Raw genomic sequence first — 26,615 nt, 5'->3', positions numbered from 1 at the left:
ATATTTTTCTTAATGCCACTTTCGCCTAATCGCCAAAGGATAATGAAATTGATGATTGTCCATTTACAGGACAAGGCTCAAAATCCGAAACTAAAGACACTAGATTTCAAATGTTACATTGTAAGTACAGTCATAAGAACTGCAATTCCGGTTTTCAAACGAAGCAATTAATTCTGCCCTAGGATAGTTACCGTAACTAAGAGGTGCATATTTCAACCAAATGGACGGACATTCCATTCAATCTATTTGGTGGTAGTTGGTACCAAAGGGATAGTAGTTTTTCAAGCAAGTAAGCGGGTAATTCAATCACAAATTTGGCGGCAGTTGAAGCCAAGTTGATGGTAGCTCCAACCAAGTGGACCAACATTCCAACCAACCAATTTGGTGGTACTTGAAACGAAGTTGGTGTTAGTTTCAACCAGGGTGGATAAAAAAACATGTTTGTTTTTTATTTAAAAATCATTTTTGATGGTTTTTTTCCTATTTCAATCGATTTTTTTAAAAATCACGCTTAAAATTGCTTGTATGGTTTTTGGCACCATGCATACAGATATATGTTTCTTTATATAAAGACTTTTTCTATACTCTGTCCCAGATAACTGTGGAGCAGGCAAACGCAAACAAATGTTTTCGCAAGTAGTTACGCGAGACGGCTCCACCAATTAACACGTGAGAGGAACGGGATTGCGTGGAGGGGGAAAAGCGACTGTTGTTACCAGCCTTCCCAGCAGCGTGTACTGCTTCGCCCTGGCCACTCGATCTCCTTTGCTTCTATGACGCTATGCGCTGCCTTGCTCCACAGTTAGCTGAGACAGAGTATAGTAAACTGCCCTGTAAAATATTTGAACAGTATGATTAAAGCAAATAATAAATTATATGTAAATATAATTTTTTCTGTTTCTGATATCGTATTAAGTGTACCTACTATGGAAATGTGATTGAAACTATAATGTTTATTTACAGTTTAATGATAATGACTAATTACGGTTTAACATGTTTAGTATTTTGTATATTATTCTATACAAATTGAGTGTTATTTTTGCCTATAAAAATTATTGAATTTTAAATCAAGATAAATGTAAGTGTTTACAGTAAACATTACATTTCCTTTCGTATGAGCTACACACCATCTTTTCTTTCGTAAAACCTAATAAACACCATTAGAAGATTACAAGATTAATGAACTTTCACCAAAAGTCATTCTGATATCTACAAATTGCACATTATTCTCTAAACTATTTATATAAATCCTGATTTAAATCAGTCCACCTTGGTTTCAACCAATAAGGCGGACACTCCAATCAATATCACGTTAGTTACAAAGAAGCAGCCAATAAATGACCTTTGTTCAAGCTGATAAGCGGGATGTTGAAGTTATCCCGGAAGAAATGCCTAGGGAATATCTTGCCCAAGCTGGCACGAAAGTCTGTTGCAGCAGATACAAACCAATCTAGACGTAAGCGACGGACTTAATACTGCAACTATTCTCGTTAACGGAGGAGGAAGATTTGGAGGAACAGTTGTAGGGTGACAAGAGGAGGAAACGACAGAGATTCAGCAGAGTCGAAGTCTGGGTGCCATAACACTAATGTCCCAACTGAGGAGGGGTCATAGTTGGCATTTACATCACCATCCACAGCACTCTGTTATTATAGGGACAGATCGCGTACTGGTTGCGTCGCCGCCTTGTAGTCAAGAGGTCACGGGTTTGATACACAGTTGAGACACATAGTGGTTCGGATCCAACTTAAACTGTAGGTCCTGCCCCGAGCAGCCTATCTGTGCACAGTGACGGCGCCAGAAGGGGGCAGGGGGCGGGCGCCAGCCCAGTAAGACACTTCGCTCCGCCCGCTCCCCCCCCCCCCAATATCTAATATTGTATTCTGCATGATATCACTTTTCCTGCTTATAATACCAACTTGACTAACAAATATTAATTTGTTATAGTGTACTATATATGCGTGTGTGACTTAGATTAGAGCACCGTAATCGTCGCGTTTAACCTAAGTTTTAACCAGTTTTAAGAACTGGAAAAAGCGTTGAATGTGGATGGTTTTGAAACATCACGAACATTCTGAGGACCACAAAACATCATGTGTAGTACGGGCAAATTATTCTAATCGTGGGTCGTTAGTGACTATTCTAATTACTAAAAGACATTCAAAGGTGATTCAAGATTTGGTGGGTTGGTTCATTTGGTGTTTTAAGTCCACTTTATGCACCGTAAGGCTAATCGGGACTGGACCTACAGTTTAAAGTGCCTCCACCGGGTATCGAACCCGGGACCAAAAGTGTTCCAAGAAAGCCGACACTACATGTCAGTTGTTGTGGATGCATCCCGGTTTCTTACTATTCAGGGACTTGATTTTCGTGATGATGAGTCTGAGGCATACCTTAACAAAGGAAATTTCTTGGATACTCTTTAAGTTAATTTCAAAATGAGGGGATATTATTCGGAAATGTGTTGAACTTGAACCTTAAAATGCAAATTACACTCAAAATTCGATTCAAGACAAATTAATCTGCGTAATGTCCACACTTATTCTCAGCAAAATTAGCCAGGAAGTGGAAGATGCGAAAGTATTCGCACTGATGGCGGATGAAATAAAAGACAATGCGAGTTAGGAACAAGAAAGATATTTGTATCGCGGTCAGGTAAAAGAACGCTTTTTAGGATTTGCCACTCTTAGAAGCAGGTTCGCTCTTTCTCGTACATATCAAAATCGAAGAACTTCTTCCCAAGAACTCCATAGGTGCTTGTAATTGTGTGGCACAAACATACGTTGGAGTGATAGAGTAAGAGGTGCACCAGGGTCAGGATATTTATTTAATTATGAAATGACTGTAACCTTTTTCAGATCTTCCTGTGATAACATTTCCCTGAAAGGTGAATGAATTTTTCCCAAAACTCTTCAGCGTTACGAAGATGAAACGAAAGTACTCCACTTAATAGATTTTTCGAAATCCTAGGAGAGTATAAATTGGCATTTCACAAGGTTCACACTCTAGTTGTATTCTCTGTAACAATCCCAGTTTCCAATGCATCACGTGAAATAACCTTTGAAACCTTTATAAAGCCTTGCTCGATGCTGGATGCCAGCTGCCTCATTTGGCTGTCCTTGCTATTGAGAAGAAATGTCAAGTCCTGGACATACCGAAGGTGAGCAATGTCTTCTCCAAAGCACATACAGCAGAATTCTTCTACAGGAGAATTGCACTTCACTAAGTGACTTTCGTTTTTTCTAATTCGTTCCAACGTCATGTTTATTTTGCAAGAAAATTAAACTTTTCGAAACATTTTTTCGTCATTTATATTATTATCTTATAACTTGAATATTTATATCAGTAGTTTCATCTCAAGAAAAACGACGAATTATAAAATTATAAATGTCTTCCAATACTGAAATAGGCCGGTAGAAACAACGCAACTTGCGGCAGTTCCCACGAATAAAGAAAAATAATTAATGCCTTTATTATAGCGAATCATATGGAGATAAACTCGTAATCAAGAAGTAAATTTAGTCAGTAAACGTCTACTCTGAATAAAGAACAAACACAAAACACCATAAATGAATATAATAATAATTATTATTATACGCCATGGTGCTCTGTCTCCAAAGGGGCGCCGAAAAGATGGAGTCAATATGCAGTATATATCATTGCTGCAAGAACAGCATACTTTAGGCTTTTATCTCCAACTAACACAATGTAAATGATCTTCGACAATGATATTACTCTCTAAATATATCATGTTTGTATTTTTTGACCATAGATGGCGCCACAAATTAATCACTTTTGTTGGTTAGAAATATCACAAAAACAAAGAAAGTTGATAATTATTTTACACATTTTTAGACAACGTTTTGAGTTCTAAAATACATGAAAAACATACTAGGTATACTTAAGTGAATAATAATAATAATTTGCAGTCAATATTACGTGAGTTCATTTTACTGCAGTGTAACCTAAAGCATAGTGGCTGATGAGATTTTACTCAAGGCCACCCTACCATTAAATTCCAACGCCCTGTGGGGCTCGCTGTTGGGGACTGGGTTAGGCTACAGCAGCTCTTTCCTCATCTACCTATTTGGAGACGTGCCGTGGCCGGCTAGGTCACCAGACCTGACAGTCCCGGACTTTTTTCTTTGCGGAAATTGTTTTCACGTATATTGGGGAGTTGAAGACAGCAATCAGTGGAAAATGTTTTCAGGTATATTGGGAAGTTGAAGACAGCAATCAGTGGAAAATGTTATCACGTATATTGGGGAGTTGAAGACAGCAATCAGTGAAAAATGTTTTCACGTATATTGGGGAGTTGAAGACAGCAATCAGTGAAAAATGTTTTCACGTATATTGGGGAGTTGAAGACAGCAATCAGTGGAAAATGTTTTCACGTATATTTGCGAGTTGAAGACAGCAATCAGTGGAAAATGTTTTCACGTATATTGGGGAGTTGAAGACAGCAATCAGTGGAAAATGTTTTCACGTATATTGGGGAGTTGAAGACAGCAATCAGTGAAAAATGTTTTCACGTATATTGGGGAATTGAAGACAGCAATCAGTGAAAAATGTTTTCACGTATATTGGGGAGTTGAAGACAGCAATCAGTGGAAAATGTTATCACGTATATTGGGGAGTTGAAGACAGCAATCAGTGGAAAATGTTTTCACGTATATTGGGGAGATGAAGACAGCAATCAGTGAAAAATGTTTTCACGTATATTGGGGAGTTGAAGACAGCAATCAGTGGAAAATGTTTTCACGTATATTGGGGAGTTGAAGACAGCAATCAGTGGAAAATGTTTTCACGTATATTGGGAAGTTGAAGACAGCAATCAGTGGAAAATGTTTTCACGTATATTGGGGAGTTGAAGACAGCAATCAGTGGAAAATGTTTTCACGTATATTTTGGAGTTCAAGACAGCAATCACTGGAAAATGTTTTCACGTATATTAGGGAGTTGAAGACAGCAATCAGTGGAAAATGTTTTCGCGTATATTGGGGAGTTGAAGACAGCAATCAGTGAAAAATGTTTTCGCGTATATTGGGGAGTTGAAGACAGCAATCAGTGGAAAATGTTTTCACGTATATTGGGGAGTTGAAGACAGCAATCAGTGGAAAATGTTTTCACGTATATTGGGGAGTTGAAGACAGCAATCAGTGAAAAATGTTTTCTCGTATATTGGGGAGTTGAAGACAGCAATCAGTGGAAAATGTTTTCACGTATATTGGGGAGTTGAAGACAGCAATCAGTGGAAAATGTTTTCACGTATATTGGGGAGTTGAAGACAGCAATCGGTGAAAATGTTTTCACGTATATTGGGGAGTTGAAGACAGCAATCAGTGGAAAATGTTTTCACGTATATTGGGGAGTTGAAGACAGCAATCAGTGGAAAATGTTTTCACGTATATTGGGGAGTTGAAGACAGCAATCAGTGGAAAATGTTTTCACGTATATTGGGGAGTTGAAGACAGCAATCACTGGAAAATGTTTTCACGTATATTGGGGAGTTGAAGACAGCAATCACTGGAAAATGTTTTCACGTATATTGGGGAGTTGAAGACAGCAATCACTGGAAAATGTTTTCACGTATATTGGGGAGTTGAAGACAGCAATCAGTGGAAAATGTTTTCACGTATATTGGGGAGTTGAAGACAGCAATCAGTGGAAAATGTTTTCACGTATATTGGGGAGTTGAAGACAGCAATCAGTGGAAAATGTTTTCACGTATATTGGGGAGTTGAAGACAGCAATCAGTGGAAAATGTTTTCACGTATATTGGGGAGTTGAAGACAGCAATCAGTGGAAAATGTTTTCACGTATATTGGGGAGTTGAAGACAGCAATCAGTGAAAAATGTTTTCACGTATATTGGGGAGTTGAAGACAGCAATCAGTGAAAAATGTTTTCACGTATATTGGGGAGTTGAAGACAGCAATCACTGGAAAATGTTTTCACGTATATTGGGGAGTTGAAGACAGCAATCAGTGAAAAAATTGAAGTCATTCCCCCCAAGAAATGATTCAGAAGTCATGGCAAGCTTTCAAAGCTGCAGCGAGGCCAATGAAATGAATGAATGATTTGGTTTATTTTACTTTGCGTTGCTGCCACTTTTGTCAGTTAAGAACATGAATGGCAAACATATGAAATAGATGAAGAAATAATCACAAACAGAATACAACACGACCCCCACATAGGATTATACTGGCAACAAGTCCAGACGCCATAGCCTTGCTTGTATGCAAACTGCAGTCCAGGGGCATGGGCGTCGGGAGGTGGGGTCGAACGGGTCGGTGGACCCCCTTGGAAATTGACATCGTTAATTTAAAGATACAAGAAAGCCGAAAGTTTGTTACTCTTATTGTTAAGAACAGAAAAAAAGTTCATTTAGTTAGTATTCAAACAGAATAATCAAAGTAAAAATATATTGGATCGAAAACATTGAGTGAAACAAGGTTATATTGTACCATTTCACCCAAAGAACAAATGGTTCCACACTTTTTAAAATTCTAATAATTACAGTTGTTGGTGAGAGGTCCCACAACTAACTTTATGAAAAACAATCCCCCCCGAACATTTAGAGCCTTTCCTTGAACGAGACGTGCAAAAGTTAATATCAAAATGCATTTCAGATACTAACTGCATAAAATGCAAAAGAAATAATGGAAAATAGTTGTTCCGTTATTCACTCGTTTGGTGGATAGTCTCTCCCCATTTATATAATTATTATTATTATTTCGAATAAAATTTATTTTTGTTAGTTTATATTTATTTTATTATTATATAACCCTGGTAGTAAAACTTATTATTTTTCTACTATTCAACCATTATCATTTGCCCGACCCCCCTGCAAAAATTTCTGGCGACGCCCATGTCCAGGGAGGATATGCATTGACGACCAAGTCAATGGATGTCATTTGAATGAAGTAATCTTCAATGTATACACATGGCGCATCAATAATCGCAATGTGTCTGTATTGCACATCATCAATATATCTCGTGAACCTACCCTATACTTTCGATTAGCCGAGATTTGCTTTGTACTATTTCCAGTGGCCAACTCTCACCGATGGCGTTGTGGTATCGAGCTCTCTTTGTAATGAATGGGTACCGGATTCGATACCCGGTGTATGTACATGGCACCGTGATTCGTATCCCACTTTAAACTGTAGGTCCAGTCCCGATTAACCTCACCGTGCATAAAGTGAACCTAAAAGAACAAATCAAACCTCCTAGTAGAATAGACAACTACCCCAGAGTTGAGTTTTCGGGTCGGGTAACCTATTCTACACCCTCGAATTTTCTATTTTTTTTCTTTATGAAGATTATGTGATCCTAATTGTGAATTTAAAAAATTGGAGCGCGGAAAGAAGTATTTATGACCGTACAGGCGTTTGAAGTTGAGATTCTGTCGTTTGAAATTGTTGAGTCCAAATTTCCCACCGATTCCGGGCTCCGCCCCTGGCGTAATTGACTTACCGCCCCCTACCGCTACCGCGGCCCCGCCTCACTTATGCACAGATAGGCCTAATCGAGACTTGACCTACAGTTTTAAGTGAAATCCGAACCACCATGGGCTCCACCCAGGATCCCTTGTTTATAAACCGATCACGTTACCACTACTCCTCTGGGGAGGCCCTAACCACCCACAGAAAACACCCCTCTACACCCTGTCCCAGCTAACTGTGGAGCAAGGCGGCGCATAGCGTCAGAGAAGCGAAGGAAATCGAGTTGCCATGGCAAAGCAGGACACGCTGCTGGGAAGGCTGGTAACTGCAGTCGCTTTTTCCCCTCCACCCAATCCCATTCCCTCTCACGTGTTAATTGGTGGAGCCGTCTCGCGTCACTACTTGCGCAGAGACTTGTTTCCGTTTGCCTGCTCCACAGCTAGCTGGGACAGAGTATAGCTCTTCTCTAAGGGACAGATCACCCTCCACCTTGTACTCTTTAACGTAGACAGAGATCTAATTGAATAGAGCGTCCATGGTATGCAATTCCCGTCAAGACGAAAATTGAATCTTGATTGTAAGGAATGGAAAATCATGCCCGGCCCAGCATACCTTCAACAAACCGTCAACGGGCAACAAATAGCAATTGTTTGCCTCATTGTGACAACAATGGAGAAGGATGAGTTACGGTTCGCTATGACTTAGGTGATAACAGGAGGATCTGGCGGTTAGTTCACCATCGTTCCAGCGGCTTGGCCTAAGTGTTCCTTTTGTGTGGAGTCTTGTTTGCCCGGCCAGGTTACCATGGAGACAAAGCTTTCGAGATCCCGCGCTAGATGGGAACAGGGGAGGGAAAAAATCTCGCTGTTCATTTCATTTGTATGGAGAGAGCGAGTGGGTTCATTTCTCATTATCTGTGCTCTCTCACCTTCGCTCTTCTCGTTTGTATGTCTTCCGGTTGTCCCCTTCCCCCCCGGGGGGTTACGACGGAAGGGGCGAGGGGAGTAATTAGCCACTGCTTTAACGGCCACTGAAAAAGTGGCTGTCTGCTTTCTGTTTTTCATCTCGGCTGACATCCGTGGCGGAGTGGTTAGCGCAGGGCGTCACGACGCAAGGCGTTCGAATCCCGGAGAGGGTATTGTCCCTTCATCCTGTCATCGATCATCCTTATCTTCGCGATTAGACAAAGTGACAGAAAAGCAAAGAAAATTAAATGAAATCAGTCAATCTTTTTTTCGTCTCCCTCGCAGACAGGCACACACACACACGCATCATACAGACAGACAAACAGATAGATAGATAATAACTCCCAGATGGCGTAGTTGTAACGTTCCCGCCTTGTAATTAAGGGGTCACGGGTGCGATACCCGGTGTAGGCACATCGCGGTTCGAATCCAACTCTCATCTGTAGATCAGTAGCGTATACGGAGTCCAAGATGTGGGCTATCACAATATGTCACGTGGTCCTAGGCTATGAATAGAAATAAATTTACCAACTCCTAAGAAATCAGGTTGCCAACTCATAAGAAATCAGGTTGCCAACTCATAAGAAAGCAGGTTGCCAACTCATAAGAAATCAGGTTGCCAACTCATAAGAAAGCAGATTACCAACTCATAAGAAATCAGGTTGCCAACTCATAGGAAATCAGGTTGCCAACTCATAAGAAAGCAGATTGGCAACTCATAAGAAAGCAGGTTGCCAACTCATAAGAAATCAGGTTGCCAACTCATAAGAAATCAGGTTGCCAACTCCAGAATCACCATCATCATTTCACAGGTATGAATAATTTTATTTACAATTTCTGATCGATTTTTCTAGGGTATTTTATTCTCTAGACTTCAGGCTTCGCAGATATCCTAGCTAGCCTAGAATATACGCTCCTGCTGTAGATTCAGTCGCGATTAGCCTTCCTGTGCATAAAGTGGACTTAAACAAATAGATGGAGCCGCGGTGACCCAATTGGTGTCAAATTTCGTAACGGGGCGGTTTGCTCCGAGCTACAACGACATGGGTCTCCGGGTTCGAATCCCGGTCTGACCATGAGTGGTTGAGTTTTTAAGTCTCCTTTATGCACATATAGGCTAATCGGGTCTGGACCGAGAGTTTAAAGTGGGATCCGAACCGCTATGTGCCTCTACCGGAAATCGAACCCGGGACCCTTTGATTACAAGGCGACGAAGTTACCACTAGGACATCAGGGAGGCGGGCATGAGAGGTCTTTGTGAGTGTCCTCATATAGTCACTCATTTTCTTGTTAGCGATTAGCCAAAGGTGGCAGAAACGCGAGGTAATATAAAGCAAATCAATCGATCAATCTTTTTCATATATACCTCTCTCTCTCTCTTGCAGACAGGCACTACACACACACATGCAGACGAATACATAAATAGGATCTCCCCTATGGTGTAATGGTAAGGTCATCGCCTTCTATAGTCGACGCGCTAGCTTCGTTAACGACAGGCTGGCTTTGAAGTCCACGAAGCGCGCTCACCAGCTGCAACAATCACATCCAACGCACAGTGTTGCCACACATCTACTCCACGCCACCTTGTCTCTCCGCGCACAAGCACCTTTCCACGGTCTCCACATTGAAGTTGCAAAGTACGGCAACAGCGTATTCGCAGTCATGTGACTGAGACTCCACGTGGAGTAGACGAGCAGAATGACAGCTGCGCCCATTGGCTCATGGAGTCCACGTGGAGTAGACGAGGAGAATGACAGCTGCGCCCATTCGCTCAAGGACTCCACGTGGAGTAGACGAGCAGAATGGCAGCTGCGTCCATTGGCTAAAGGACTCCACGTGGAGTAGACGAGCAGAATGGCAGCTGAGCCCATTGGCTGAAGGTTGTGGCATTGGACGAAAACAACTCACCCGCTATTTATCCCCGCCCACGTTTCTGGCGGCGGCTTTCTTTAGTTCTTCGACGTTAACGAAGTAAACGCGTGGGCTATAATGTGCGATACTCGGTGTAGGCACATAGTGGTTCGGATTCCACTTTAAACGGTAGGTCCAGTCCCGATTAGCCTATCCGTGCATAAAGTGGTCTTAAACAAGAACTCAATGTCGTAGATGAAAGGGTTTTTAATGTTCGTTTTGTGATTTACTATTGTCTGCTCACGGTTTTATGTCCTCTATTTAGTCATGTATTTGTCGGCGCAGTGGTAGCGTCTTCGCCTTGTAATCAAGGGGTCTCTGGTTCGATACCCGGTGGAGGCACATAGTGGATCTGATCCAACTTTAAACTGTAGGTCCAGTCCTGATTAGCCTTACTGTGCATAAAGTGAACTTAAAACACCAACTCAATCAATCAATCAATACATACAAAGGGAAATATATGTTATTATATAAAATCCGAACCTATCCATTACGTAATTCTAGTGTCGGTTCTAGTTCACTAGACATCGGCCATCGGGTACGAATCCCGGCATGGGTTCTCTTCGTGAATGTCCCTTCATCAATTTCATCATATCATTACTCATCCCGATTAGCCAAAAGTGAGATAAATACCTAAAATTCAATCAAGAGCTATCGGCCATCAGCTGGCAGAGGCCAGTAAGTTAACGGTATAATAATTTGGGGCTTGTCGTACTGTTGTGTCCGTAGTTTGCAGATTTATCATGAGTAGGGAAAGGATTTAACCCCTAGAACACTACCGTACGTAAAATTTACGTTTGCTTTGCCCTCAAATCCCTCCCCTACCTCCCACCCACTCACCCCTCCGTCTAGCAGTGACTCGAGCATTCTGTCAGAAGCGAGGCATCACTATGGTAAGGAGGGTGCAAGCATTTAACGTCTATAGTTTTTTCGTTATGTTGGACTCTGTACGTCAATGATACGTAGCGCTAGTAATAGAAGAAAAATCGTGCACGTAATTTTGACATTGTAAATTCGATTTTGATAGATTTTGAAAAACAAAAGTTTAGAAGCATGCACTATTTCTTGTAAAACTTTAAAATTACATTCATTCCTTATTTGCAGTGTTATAAATATTATTATTGTTTCTTTTCATTGTTTGAACTTTTCGCCTTCATTATTAATGTGCGTACAGGCTTGTCAATCAAGACATTCTATTAAAATATTCTACAGAGTGTCCGAAAAGTCACGCAACCCGGTGTTTACGACCGTATAACGGAATAGCGAAACGCAATTAGAAGAAACGCTTTCTGCCAAGAGAATGCCCTGTATATTGGGAAAATTTAGAGAGACAAACATATGTAAGAACATGCATGTTTTAATAACAAATAAGCAAAGTGTTGCCAAAGGCGGAAAAAAAATATTTGCAAATCGTGTGTATTGATGCACAGAACTCACTGAGGTAAATTATTGCAACATTTCACAATACCAACGAACAATTTGGATGGCCATCTAATGAATTTGACAGAAAAATAACTTTGACGAAGTTTCAAAAACATTGCAGAAGGGAATAAATGGGCTGTTCCAAAAATCGATGTTTTCACAATATTACGAGGGACACGGGCAACACTGTTGGTGTCACGTGTCACTAACAGACGTGTTTCACCTCAGGCTATCACACTAAGTCACTTTTAACGACAAAGGAGAAAGTTGGTTATTCTCGAACATATGCAATACATTACATACACCTTGTAACCCTGAAATGTGTGTTCAGAAGAACGTGTATCAATTGCTATGTTTTCTGTGCCTTAGGTGGTTGCTGTTTGCCGCGAACGGCATTCCAGATTGTGTCTACTTATGCTGACGTCGTGTGTGTGTTTTTAAAATGCCATATTCTACACAGGAAAGAGTGTTTATTGTTGAAGAATATATCCGAACATCGTCGTATTCTTGCGTAAGAGAAGCATTTAGGGATACCCACATTTCAGAGTTGCAAGGTGTATGTAATTTATTGCATATGTTCGAGAATAACCAACTTTCTCCTTTGTCGTTAAAAGTGACTTAGTGTGATAGCCTGAGGTGAAACACGTCTGTTAGTGACACGTGACACCAACAGTGTTGCCCGTGTCCCTCGTAATATTGTGAAAACATCGATTTTTGGAACAGCCCATTTATTCCCTTCTGCAATGTTTTTGAAACTTCGTCAAAGTTATTTTTCTGTCAAATTCATTAGATGGCCATCCAAATTGTTCGTTGGTATTGTGAAATGTTGCAATAATTTACCTCAGTGAGTTCTGTGCATCAATACACACGATTTGCAAATATTTTTTTTCCGCCTTTGGCAACACTTTGCTTATTTGTTATTAAAACATGCATGTTCTTACATATGTTTGTCTCTCTAAATTTTCCCAATATACAGGGCATTCTCTTGGCAGAAAGCGTTTCGCTATTCCGTTATACGGTCGTAAACACCGGGTTGCGTGACTTTTCGGACACTCTGTATGTTTAATAAGACCATGTTTATTCATTTTTAAGTGAAGAATGAAACACCAATATAAGGAAAATAGACAAAATAATGTTAAAAAAGAATAGTCGTTTTGTTTTCATGATGTAGAGCTTCTGTTGAAAATCAATTTCTTCATGTACGTAAAATTCACGTAGCGCTAGTTACAATGTAATATGGGGACACAATAGTGTTTAAGGTTCATAATTATGATCCAAAGGAAAAAAAGGTTCTGAAAATTATTTAAAAAATGTGCAAAAGAAAAGGTACTGATAAAATGCCTTTATTCAATGTTCTCTTTTTCTGTGCCTTCTGTATATAATGCGCGCGAACCGGATCAGTGGCGAAGATAAGGCGAAAATACTGGGTAGGCTGAAAAATCTGCTTACCTTATATTTTTTTATACAGCAGGTCCATGCGTCGATTCTTGTTGGTCGCAAAAGTATCGATTACTCTTGCCTTGAAGCCTTGATCAGTAGAAAGTTATTTAACCAGTTATTTTTCAATGGCTATTGTACTGAGAGAACTTAATCTTTCATTTTTCATTGAATTACGGAGATAATTCTTTACTCTCTTCAGGGTGCTGATACTTGTTTTTTATCTTTTCAAGATCTCCAAAACGTATTTCCATTTGTACAGTCAGTGTGTCCAAAATTTCGTAGGTTAAGTATCTGAGAGCCACGAAGTCTTGTTCACTTACACTTATTTCACTGCAAATCCTCTTAGAGTTTTCAACACATAATTTCACAGTATTATACCTATTTTTATAACATAAATATAGCTACTATGTGACACACAGACGCACGCGCGCATGCACTTGAAGCAAATTAACATTCAACAATGAAGCGCGTGAACGACACACTTTGCACAAGAAGACTAGAAGCACATCAGGTTGGTTCTGAGGCTAGTCGCTTTTACCCAGCGAATGGGCAGTTCCCTCCACTTGCCCTCCCCTCCCACCTACACAGAGCTCACGCTGTAGCTGCCTTTTATCGCGAGGCTTTTCACAGTTCGGACCGAACGCGCTCTCCTCTTTCTGGCCTGGCTGCCGAGACATCTGGAAGGATCGGCGGAACCAAACGTTCGGATTACATAGTTTAATTCGTTTTAACGAACTTTGATTGTTACAAGGTACAAGAACATTTTAATTTCAACATTTTTGGGTAGGCTAAGCCTCAAAAGTCTCATAGGAGCTTCGCCACTGGACCGTATAGAGAACTGTGGTCTGTCGAATACGTTTTGTTGAAGGTTGTGTTTTCTCGCGGGTTTTGCTCAGTGATGTGCGTTTGCGCGTAAACAACGATAGACTACATTCTACACGTAGACTATTTTATGCACGTACATGACGTAATCTATGTAAACAACATGGCGAAAAGTGATCACTTAGCAAAGAGCGCGTGGAAGTAAAACAAAAATAATCTGCGTATCAGTTGCTGATGTGTGACGAGAATTTTTCATAAGCTCCCTTCCAAATTCGAACAATTTCTCACCTAGGAAATTAACCTAACATAGTAAATATTCTAGTATTTTATGGGGAAAAGACTAATGTTGCTTCACGACTGCCATCTGTTTTCTTTTTTTCATACTATTTATCTTCTTCCATAGTTGATGATAGAAGAGAAGAGAAATTTTGTCGTAAATTGGAATCTTTGCAGTTCGTTAGGAACCAATATAGTTGAAAATGTCACTTTCCTTTCATGAAACCCTTGAAAATTCATTTTAATGCCCTTTAAATTGTCTACGTAAACTACAACCCAATGTAATCTACGCGTAGATTACGTGTAGACAACGCACGTAGATGTAACCTTATAGTGTACGGTACATCACTGGTTTTGCTACATTACCTTGGGAACTATTGTGACTGCAATGATTATATTGTACTATTTTATAGCTCTCGTTCTGCTCTACAAAATGAGACTATTGGATTTTATGTAACTGCTCAAGAAGAATGAAAATCATTTATTTTTTCTTTCCAATTTTTTAAGAAAACGTGAAAGAAAAGGAAGGCGAAAGGTGCTGAATCATCGAAGAGGGAGTAAGAAGGGGATAAATGTTCTAATTTCAAAGAGGTGCAACAAAGTGTGTTCAGTTTACTTGATTTCGTGTCCTAAAATGCATATCTCAAATGATCGGTATGAAAACAGCTATATTTTTGGAAAGGTGATGAACCTTCAAATACGTTCCCTGCATCTAACAATGCCACTTTTCATCTGAAGATCATTTGATAAATTGAAAGCTCTAACTTTACAGGAAAAGATAGTTTCGTAATGCAGTTGTCAAAATATAATTTATATTATTTTCAGAGGGATGTGACTAGCCACATACAGGGTGGACCAAAAATCACGATCGGTAATTGTTCTGTACCTTGTACATTTGGAGCCAAGATGGCCGCCAGAATATTCTCTGCACAATAGTGCCTGGTTAAAAAGGTGTGAATAGTCTGTGAGCGAAAAGAAGCGACGCTATGAGCTGTATTGCAGGCTGGCTGCAAGTACTGTATATTATGCAACGAATACATCACTTCTATGTAATTGAGTGTCTTTATTACGTATGTGTACTAGTCTACCTACAGCATCATTAACCTTCCTGGAAATGCTACAAACAGCATAAATATTTTAAATTATTTCATAACTGACATTCCGGTATAATTGAAGGCACCGGGAGAATAGCGCATACATCGGAATGTATGCGGGTGGAGGAGGGTATTTTTTTCGGGGTTCGCCCCTTTATATTAAATATATATATATATATATATATATATATATATATATATATCTGTGAAGGTATGCTTTGTCAGGCAAGATGACGAACAGCGACTGTATACAGTCTTCACGTTGCAACGAAAGGTGGCGTGATCTCTGTTCGGGCACGATGATGATTCATTCATTTATCACGTTTTTGAGAACTACGTCAATGTGCGCGCAGAGAGTGATCATTAGATCCCACATTCTACTGTTTATTTTAAAAATGTTTGACTTTGTTAATGTTTTAGGCCTACCACATGTTATTCTCTAACGAATAGTTCGTCTAATAGTTCTGCACATGCTTTCAATACATAAGGAGGGATTCCGTCCGGCCCAGTTGATATTTTTTGGTTTTAATTTTTCATCGCTTCCCAATATTCTTTAGATGTTATTCTACTAATTGTCGGTTCAATAGGGATTTCAGTTTTATAATATTCTGATAGATTACAAAAAGCAGTATTATTTACATGACTGATTGAAAATATGGTGCAAAGCCATTAACAATATTTGGACTTGTGTCAAGTAGTTTATTTCAAAATATTATTATTTATATCCAAATATGCCCTAGATGTGGGTAGAAAGAACTGTGCGATTCTACATAGAAGAATTAATACATTGTGTCTTTTCAGGTGAGCGGAATCTCCACAGAGATATTCCGTCAGATTGAGACGGTAGAAAATGACCACGATGCCACGACCGCCGCCGCACTGGAGGTGGTGGAACGACGGGGGGAGATGGTGGTCAGGATGCTGGACCCACGGCACATGGGGGCAGCCGCCACTGACGCAGCCAAGAAGTTCCTCATGATGCAGGTAAGAACCGCCTTTTTTTTCCTTTGAATTAATTGTCTTCAGTTCAATTTCCTCCTGTTTCCTCTGCAGCGACCACTCTTGGTGAGGTGCCAATGTAGGTTAGGTTTCGTCAGGTTAGGTACATGAATACAAAGTTCAAACATTTGACGCTAGATGGCAGTTTTCTTTAGATTAACTTTCAAAGGAAAATATTTGATACTCCAAGAGGAGTTATGTTTGGAAGTATGGTATTTTTATGAAGTTTTCTTTCCATGTAGCACGTCTAAACATGAAGTGGGCTCTTTCTTTTGTTTTAGTAAGTTTATGAACATTTTTTTTGTATATCTCCAGGTAACTGTAACGATTAAATTACTAATAAATTAATGATACGAACAACTTGAGGAAAAAAGTACGTAGATTTCCTTCGGAGTCGGCATAAGGTGATGTACTAAGGCGTTCAATTTAATAAAATATAATCAAAAGACGATCGATTTCAAACTTTCGCCACTCTATCCTTTCTAACTCGTTTCTTAGGTTGATAATAGAGATCGAATATTTCGAAATATTTAAATAATCGATTATTTCCATAACCATAATGGATTAGTGTTTAATATCATAATCGCAGGATTTTTTTTTCGGAGTGAATTGTAAAGTTGGATATCACATAGCTCCGTTCTACACTATAAAATATTTCATAATTATAATTTTAACCTTAGTTTTAGAGGTTGTTGGAGAAAAGTTTAATCGGGCGGTTATTTTAAAAGGGGTTTGTATTTAACGTTTTGATTTTCCTGTGTTTTTTACTGTTTTCATTTGAAATTCTTAATTCTTTTAATTTCCTGAGGGGACTACGAACCCATCAGCTCCCTTGCGTACGCCAGTGGCATCAGAAAAGTGCATCAAAGCTACATATCTTAAATTTAATACAACCGAGGCATCAGCATTTCAGAAATAGAAGTTAAACTATGTGCTATACAGAATGGGAAAAATACACACCCCTGCCATCCCCAGGACTCGAACCTAGATTCCTTGTTATGGTAGAGACACAGTGACGGGAAAAGTGAAGTATAAAGTCAAAATTAGACTATCAACCTACTACCTCTTCGTCTTAAGACTTAATTCTTATCTTGTTAAACTCGTTTTAACCTTTCTACTGCTTCATCAATCAATTTCCTAGACAAGAACAATTCTGAACTCAGAACTTCAAATTCAAAATAGAATAAATAAAGCAGAAGAATACAATAGCACTTATGTATCAGAAATTGGCATTCTTATAGATAATAATTACAAAGCATTAGTGTTGTGCATCAGTCGGTATCAGAAATTAGCTTTCATAAGAGTAATGTGTTTGTTTATTTATCCGTTTGTATAGATCTCTGCCAAATACAACCTTGCAAAGATGAATAATATAAGCAGCGCCATCTCTTGAGGGCTTCTGTTTAACATAAGTATTTTCATATTTCTAGTTCTAAAGCTTTGTGTTGTAAATGTATTAAAATAAAAAACTTTACCAACGTCTTTTGTTAACTTAGGAGTTGAATTTCTGAAAATTCCCTCTTATGCTTACGTCATAAGTTTCTAATTCCATCACATGTGATGTGCGTTGAGGAGTGCGTAAGGACAATTAAGACCGACACTTACTTAATTTTTCAGTAGATCTTATAGGTATTAGAACTTTAGTTTGATACAGAGCAAAATACAAAATATGCATATGGGCTATAATAATGCTTTGTGCAAAGTTTCTTGATTCGCTGGGTGATTACCTGGAAATAAAACATTTTTGAAAGTTTCATGTATAAAGGTTGGTTCATGATGAGTAGTGAACGGTCATTGGGTGGCAAAACCCTAGCATTGCTGGGGTAATCTTTCCCTCCAAATGTTCTTCTGTAACTATGCGAGATTAGATGTAACTGTATTGCAGGAATTGTACGTACCTATGCTTACCAGAAGCGCGAGAGTACTTCATTTCTTAGCGTTTTTGTAAAGATAAAAACAAATAGGCTGAAAACGTTAACAGATGACGTCAGTTACTGTGGCCGCTTTGGTACCAATTTTAACCAAATGTGGACATTCTTGAGAGCTGATTCTTACAAATTTAGCATTTTATTGAATCAGCTTCTTGCCGTGTGCTCTGTGGTCAGCAAAAAATATAAATCTGGACCAAGCGGGTCAAATCATATTGAAAAATATTTCTGTTATTCCAGTGGTTCGTCAGCATTGAAAAAAAGGAGTGCGGTTCGCCTGTTTGAATTCGTTCTACGCACAGATTACAAACACTATTTCTTCCTGCAATCAAGGGATCTGGGGTTCTATAACCGGTTGAGGCCCATAGTGGTTCGGATGCTACTTTAAACGTTAGACCCAGTCCCGATTAGTTTTTCTGTGCATAAAGTGGGCTTAAAACAAGAACTGAAAACCATTTCTTCGTCCAACTAAAGTAGTGTAATTGCAAAACACGAAGGATGATCGGAAAATAAGTTTTCCACAGGTGACCCAAAATTGTATTTGTTGAAATATGTTATTTTCCGTTGCATTTACACCACTTTTGGTTGCTTCCCACGACTATGATGAAGTGATAATTGCATAGAATTGATTAAAGAGCGCTCACAAAGATCACCCATTCACAGACAGGAACTTCAGTTACAAGCCCGAAAATTGCCGGCTCAGCCACTCAGTTGGAGACCCCAAAGTCGCTTAACCTCGGTACAAATCGTCATCAAATCGTTTAACGGGTGGGATGTGGGGAATAGCGGACTGTTTTAGTGGAATATAATATAAACTGGAGACACTGAAAATCACTGAAAATTATTTATATTTACTTTACCCCTTAAGGGTAACGACTTACGCGGAATTCTGTGTTAAGGGCGTTTCGACGTACACTTGTACGTTCTCTGCATGGTTGACATCAAACTGCTGTTGGATGCCATCTATTGGCGGTAGATGTAAACTGTTTTTACCAGTTGACTAGGAAGGTGTTAGTCTTTACTGCCATCTATATTGAAATAAGAAAACTACTTGCACAATGTTGTTTTTGTCAGTCAAACAGTGACAATGGCCGAAGACCAAATTGCAAATTTTCGACAATGACACTCTCACATAAATGTATAGCCATTTTTCAAGTTATTTGTAATGAGAAGTATTAGTTTATGACATTTTTTTAGTGTTAGTGCGATAGAAACTGTATTAAGAACAAAAATGTTCAAATATTATGAACACAATGCATCTAGAATGCATGAATGAATGACATTCACACTGATCAAGATGTCTGAGAACGCTATTGGTGAATATCTCTGAGAATTTGATTTTAACTTATTCACTAGATTTAAAAATATAGATAATTGTTTGATGTAAGCAGCAAACGCTAACGCTGGGAGTAGTATAATTGATGATATTATGAGCGCACTTATAGCGTAGAAAAGAAGAGGTCATTTGATTAAACAGCCCGATTTGCCCACACTTAAAATTATGCCAAGATGCCCTTATTCCCCATTTCTTCAAGTGTGATATGCTCTTAATTCTAAGAATTTTGAATCCTAGTGTAGAAAAGAAGAGTTCATATGCCCCGATTTGCCCACACTTAAAATTATGTCAAGTACCCATATGATTTTATTGTTTATAGTGTGTTATTCTGTCAAAATCCCAAGAATCTTGAATTCTAGTGTAGAAATGAAGAACTCCCCTCAGACAGATTTGCCCATGTGTGTAAAAGCTACATCTCTCAGTTTGTTGTCCATAAACTTGTCAAAAATATGCCCCTTCTTAATTTTGTTTTGGCTATACTTAAAAACTAAGGCAAAATGCTTATATTCTCATCCTCTACAACTTACAGATCAATACAATAGGACAAGGGCAGGCAAGAAGTTTCATGTTTTTTCTAATCTTTGATCAGTTTCATGTCCCGGCCAGCAATAAATTATGCACGCCTGGGAGATTTTATATGCTTGCATGCATGAGATAAAATCTACACGGTGCCCTTTCAGGGAAAATTGCCATGCCATCATGCTATTAACTCCAATTTACTGGAAGAGCATAAAACTTCACTCTTGCATGTTATCATATATGCCTGAATTGGATTCAGGTTTTGCCTTGTTCTGCCGAGTGAGACTTACAGAATATTCATTGCACAGTTCAAAGTCCAACTTTGAATTGTATTTAGCTGATATAGAGCTCATAACTCCTGGGTTCTGATATTCAATGTGTATTGCATGTGGACATTGTCCCATGGCTTATATGCTTTGTAATCAAGAGGCTTCTGTGTTTGAGGCCTCCCCTGATGGCAAAGTGTTAATATTGTTGCCTTGTAAACAAGAGCTCTGGGTTTGAGTCCTGGTAAAATGTGAGGTCTCCTCTGATGGCAAAGTGTTAATATTGTTGCCTTGTAAACAAGAGCTCTGGGTTTGAGTCCTGATAAAATATGTAAGATTGAAATACATGTGGCAAAATAATATCTCCACACGTGAGATTTTGAGAATATTCACTGCTAGCTGATATACAGCTGAGGTTTGAAACCTGGTAAAGTGTGTTGTACAACAGCATAAAAGAGCAAAACTATTTTATATTGGGGATCACCAGAGCCTAGTTATTGCTGTTGTTTGGGTATAAAAGCACCAGCTCAGCCACTAACTGCTGTTATAATTGTTTTGGCATATTGTCCATAGTTCTGTTTTTTTGGACCAATAAATTTTATATACACAAACAACAAAAATGCCAAAACAAAAATATTGCAATCAGTGTAATAAAAATATATCTAGTTCTAATTGGTCTAGGCATCGCCATATTTGTGACCCTAAGAAATGCAGAAAGGCTACAAAAATGTGTCCAAGATGCCATAAAATATTAAGCAAGGCTTATTACAAATGGCATAAGTGTATTTGTTATGAACAGTCATCAACATTGCCCCCACAACCATCTACATCTGGTCTGAAAAGGAAGCATGAAACACCTGTTAATGCTGGACCGGCAAAGCAGCCACGCTATTAACCTATCCATAGCAGTTTTAATGGCCAACTTAGGGATCACCGGTTTGTATCAGAGCCAAAATGTGACATTAAGAATTTTTTGAACAGTATAAATCCAGATGTGCAGGCAATTCTAAATGCACAAAATGGCTCTTATAAGCTGTCCCTCAAATTGTTTACACAATATAAGAAGCCAAATGGCACAAAATTTACACAGCCCCACATAACAGAAACTGTAGCTGTATATTCAAATGCAAATTCAGACAAAATAATAAGCAGTTTGATAGATCAATTGAATATTAAACACTCTGAATTTGCAGCAAAAGAGTCTGGATGGAGCCTATGCGGATCTCCACACAAGCTCTATGTTAATATTTCTGAATTCAGCCCATTACAAGGATCTACATATTTGCCATTACCTGCCAATATTAAAAACAAACAAGCCGTGGTTAATATAAAAAATAATGATGAGAAATGCTTTTTGTGGTGTATTTTAGCTGCTTTGTATCCACTTTCAAAGGATCCTCAGCGAATAACTTTTTATAAACAACATGAAAATGATTTTGATGAAGCAATGGAGGGTTTAGAATATCCAATGTCTGTTCAGAATATTGATAAATTTGAAAAAAGGCCAGGAATATCAATGGTAAACAATTATCTATTAATGTATTTATTTGTTCTACTGGCCGTGGCAATTGCTTGATAGCACCTCTCAGAATCAGTACATTTGATGATGATTCTGCTGCTCCGATTGATCTGCTCTTAATTGAAGGGGATGATACACACCATTACACTCTGATACACAGTCTTGAAGCTTTAGTAAGAAAACAACTAGACAAATTTAATAGAATATTCAAGTTGTGTAGAAGATGTTTAACTGTATTTGATGGTCAAAAAATGGTGAATGGGGTTCGGGAAGAGAATGCAGAAATTGCTAAAAACAAGTTAATTGAGCATCTGAAATACTGTGGCAATCATAAACCTGTTCATATGGTGATGCCTAATCCAAGTGAAAATGCCAAATTCAAAAAAATTTGAAGCCTTGTTGGAACACCCAGCATATATAGTCTGTGATTTTGAATCAAACCTCAAACCCCTTGCATTATGCAGCCCAGATCCTGATGAATCTTCAATTACACCATACCAGCTACATGAACCTTCTAGTTTTTATTATGTAGTTGTACAGGATGGTGTTGTTAGTAAAGAAAATTTATACATGGGAGCAGATGCCATCAAAAAATTTGCACATAGAATAGAAAATGAGTGCCATAACATAGCATCTAATGTCTTATTAAAATCAAAACCTATGTTGCCTTTAACAGAGGATCAGATTGAAGATTTCAATAATGCAGAAAAATGCCCGGTATGTGATTGTGAATTTTCAGATACAAATATCAAGGTTCATCACCATTCTCATACAGATGGTAAATTCTTAATGGCCCTGTGTAATAGCTGTAATATTAAGATCCAGAGACCAAAATTTGTCCCTATATTTTGCCATGGTGCATCCAATTATGATTTTCATCATTTGATCAGGTACGAGGGGTTTGACAAGCAGAATTTAAATATTTTAGCTGAAAATAATGAGAAATATATTGCCATTAGCAAAATAATTAAAGTTAATGGTGTTCCTATTCACTTAAGATTTCTTGATTCATACAGAATTCTGTCTGCTAGCCTGGCCACACTGGCCACTCAATTATCTGATGATCAATTCAAAATCACATGTGCTTTGTTTCCAAATCAGGAGCTGAAATTAATTAGGCGGAAGGGTGTATATCCATATGATTATGTTACAGATTTTTCTAAATTTGATGAGTGTTCTCTGCCACCACAACAAGAGTTTTACAGCAAAATCAGAGGATCTGGAATCACTGATGATGATTATCACCATGCCCAGTTGATGTGGAACAATTTAAAATTCCAGACATTTGGTGATTATCACAAGGCATATTTAAAACTTGATGTCACTCTCTTAGCTTCAGGCATTTAGAAAATCTTCCATGGAAAATTATAAGCAGGATCCAATGTATTTTTACAGTGCTCCGGGCCTAGCATGGTCTGCAATGTTTTTAAACACTAAAATGCAATTGGATCTGATCCAGGATCAAGATATGTATCTGTTTATGGAACAATGTATAAGAGGAGGCATGGTGCAATGTTCTCGGAGATATGCCAGAGCAAATAACAAATATAGTCCTGATTATGATCCAGCACTGCCATCAAATTATATACTGTATGTAGATGCCAATAGCCTCTATGGTTATGCTATGATGAAAAAACTGCCATATGCAGGGCTTGAGTGGGTTGAAGATTTTAATATTGAAGATCTTAAGGATTTTGATGACAGTAACTATGGCCTGTTCTTAGAGGTTGATCTGACAATTCCTGATGATTTACACAACACATTTTCTGATCTCCCCCAATTCCTGAGGTTGAGTGCTCACCTGGCTCTAAACAGAAGAAATTGATGATGACTCTAGAGCCAAAACAGGGTTATGTCTTATATTACAAAAACCTCCAGTTCCTAATAAATCATGGTGTCCAAGTGACCAAAGTTGGAAAAGTTTTGAGGTTCAGGCACTCAAGATGGTTGAAACCATATATTGATACAAACACAGAGCTTCGAACATCTGCAATGAACCAATTTGATAAGACCTTGTTTAAATTGATGGTTAATTCTGTGTATGGCAAAACAATAGAAAATGTCAGAAAATATATTGATGTTAAAATAATTACTGACCCCAGCCGGAGCAAAAAATTGATTGCAAAGCCCAACTTCAATTACAGAAGAATTTATGATGAGAATATGGCACTTTTCAACATGAAAAAAACAAAGATTAAGTTTGATAAGCCTATTTATGTAGGGGCTGTGATATTGGAATTGGCCAAATTAAACATGTTAAAATTGTTTTATAATGTGTTGAAGCCTTTTTATAAGGATCGTGTAAAACTGATGTACATGGACACAGATAGTTTTGTTCTTGATATTCAAACAGAAGATGTTTATCAAGATATAGCACAGCCTGAATTGTTTAAATATTTTGATACCACTGAACATTCAAAAATTAAACCCCACAACAAAAAGGTGCCTGGCAAGTTAAAAGATGAGACACTTGGTGATGTTATTGTGGCATTTGCTGGGTTAAGGGCCAAGATGTACAGTTTTGAAACATGTAGTGGCGCTATTGCCAAAAAGGCCAAGGGCATTGGCAGAGTGACTGTAGACAAAGAGCTTGAATTTGAAGATTACAAAAATTGCCTCAAATCATGTAGCACAATCAGAACATCAGAATCCAGAATTCAGAGTGTGGATCACTTGTTGACTACAAATATTGTAAGAAAAGTGGCTCTGGATCCACATGATGATAAGAGATGCATTTTATCATGTGGCATACATACTCTACCATTGGGTCATTGTGATTTGAAAAGTGGTAATCAATGCCCAATTACAGAGCATGATTTGAAATAAATAAACATGCCTATGAACTTATTTGGGTTCAAAAAACAGGCTATTATGGACCTGCCAACACCACAACCCTCTTCTGATATAATATCTAAACTAAGTGCTTTGTTAATTATTCATCTGAACAGCATACTTACAGATGTTGATGATGAAACAGGTAAAACATTGTACATATTTAACAATAATTTAAATCATTACCAATTACCTGTAGGTGGTCAATTGCAATTTATTACAACCCCTGAGGGTAATGTCAAGATTTCAGTAGGGAGAAATATTTATAGAATTAAGCACTCAAACATGATTTCTGGCACTGTATATACTGTTTCTGCTGGTGACTGCTTATATATTGAGGTCCCGGGATCATATTACAAGCTTATACCTTTTTTTATAGAATTAAGAATCAGATATTCAATAATAAATAACCACTAAAACAAAATGCCTAATGATATATTTGGCCATACAAGACATGAAGATCACAGTGATGAGATTCTGATGCTTGATGTCAGAGTCAAGAAATTAAGAAGTGATTTACAAGCTTTACAAACCACACTCAATGCCAGTCTTCAACTAGAAATTACAAATTTACAATCACAATGCATGGACCCTCTTCTTAAAATTGACTCAGAACTCAAATTATTGCTTCAGAAATATACTGATTTGGCCACATTGGATAATTTTCAAAGTTTAGAAGAAGCTGTAGCAGCTCTTCAAGCCAAATTTAAGACCCAGGCCACCAACTCTGAGCAATTGAAACAGCAATTGGAAGAGCAGATAAATAATGTCCAGACACAGCTCCAAACAATTGTCAAAAGCATAAAATCACAAGAAGATTTTGATATAGTGATTTCCACTCTAAAGGAACAGATTCAATCACTCCAGATACCTAATCTGGACCCTCTGAACAATGCCATAGCCGAGGTTAAAGAAAAAATTGAGACACTTGAAAATTTTATGAACAACTTGCCATCTTCTGATGCTTTGAGTGCAATAACTCGGAGTGTTGCCAACATTAAGCTGCAACTTGAAACATATGAAGATTTTGGAAAAATTCAAAGTACCATAACCCATCTTGAGGGTACAATAGCAGCAGTGCAAAGTGATTTGACAAATGTACAAGGATCTCTAGAATCCCGCCTGCCTGGTATTGTAGACACCCTTGTCAGTGTCCAGCAACAGATCACAAAGCTTGAAAACCTCAACACTGAATCTGAGCTATCTCATTTTCATCACTTGATCGATGATATCCAAACAAAACTTGAAATTTTACAACAATCAACACCCACTCAGGCAGATATAGCCCTGCTCCAAAATGCTATGCAAAATGTGGCTGATGCTTCTGAATTAAATAATGTGAAATTGCCACTTGAATCTTTGCAAAATACTGTAACAAATCTGCCTACATCACAGGAACTTAAAAATATTAAGAGAGCTGTGAATCGCATATTGAAATCAGAAGATATCAAGAATATCCAGACAGAGATCAAACAACTTACTCAGACAGTGGCCACTCTACCAACCAATCAACATATTAATGAACTGCATGCCCTGTTTGAGGATATCAGAAGACAGGTCCATGATTTTACTGCTCAAAATTCAAAATTGGCAGTTATTGAAAATTTGCAACAAATTGTAGCTAATATCAAGCAACAGCTAGGGACCATGGAATCCAATCAAGCAAATGCTCTGTCTGTTTTTGCCACCCAGCTTCAAGAGATTGTGCAACAATACAAGAAACTTGTTGTGGACATAAAAATCAAGCCAGGCCATGATGATGTTGTTAGGACTATTAATGAGCACCTTGAATCTGTAACAAGCAGATTGCTTACAGCAGAAAAAGAAATAACCGGCATA

General features: G+C 38.4%; 1 protein-coding gene across 5 annotated transcripts in view; it reads left to right on the top strand.

Annotated features, from left to right (window-relative positions):
* The window catches only part of RhoGAP100F (Rho GTPase activating protein at 100F), an 858,958-nt gene that overhangs the window by 651,744 nt on the left and 180,599 nt on the right, over nt 1-26,615 (top strand). For all 5 annotated transcript variants that reach the window (XM_083112158.1, XM_083112157.1, XM_083112159.1 and 2 more), the window contains one exon: nt 16,179-16,361. In XM_083112158.1, coding sequence (XP_082968284.1) covers nt 16,179-16,361 — 183 coding nt within the window. The remainder of the gene's footprint in view (nt 1-16,178; nt 16,362-26,615) is intronic.

The sequence above is a fragment of the Lepisma saccharinum genome, chromosome 26 (genome assembly GCF_977018435.1).
Source record: "Lepisma saccharinum chromosome 26, izLepSacc3.1, whole genome shotgun sequence".
Classification (NCBI taxonomy): domain Eukaryota; kingdom Metazoa; phylum Arthropoda; class Insecta; order Zygentoma; family Lepismatidae; genus Lepisma; species Lepisma saccharinum.
This window is presented reverse-complemented; position numbering and strand designations above follow the sequence as displayed.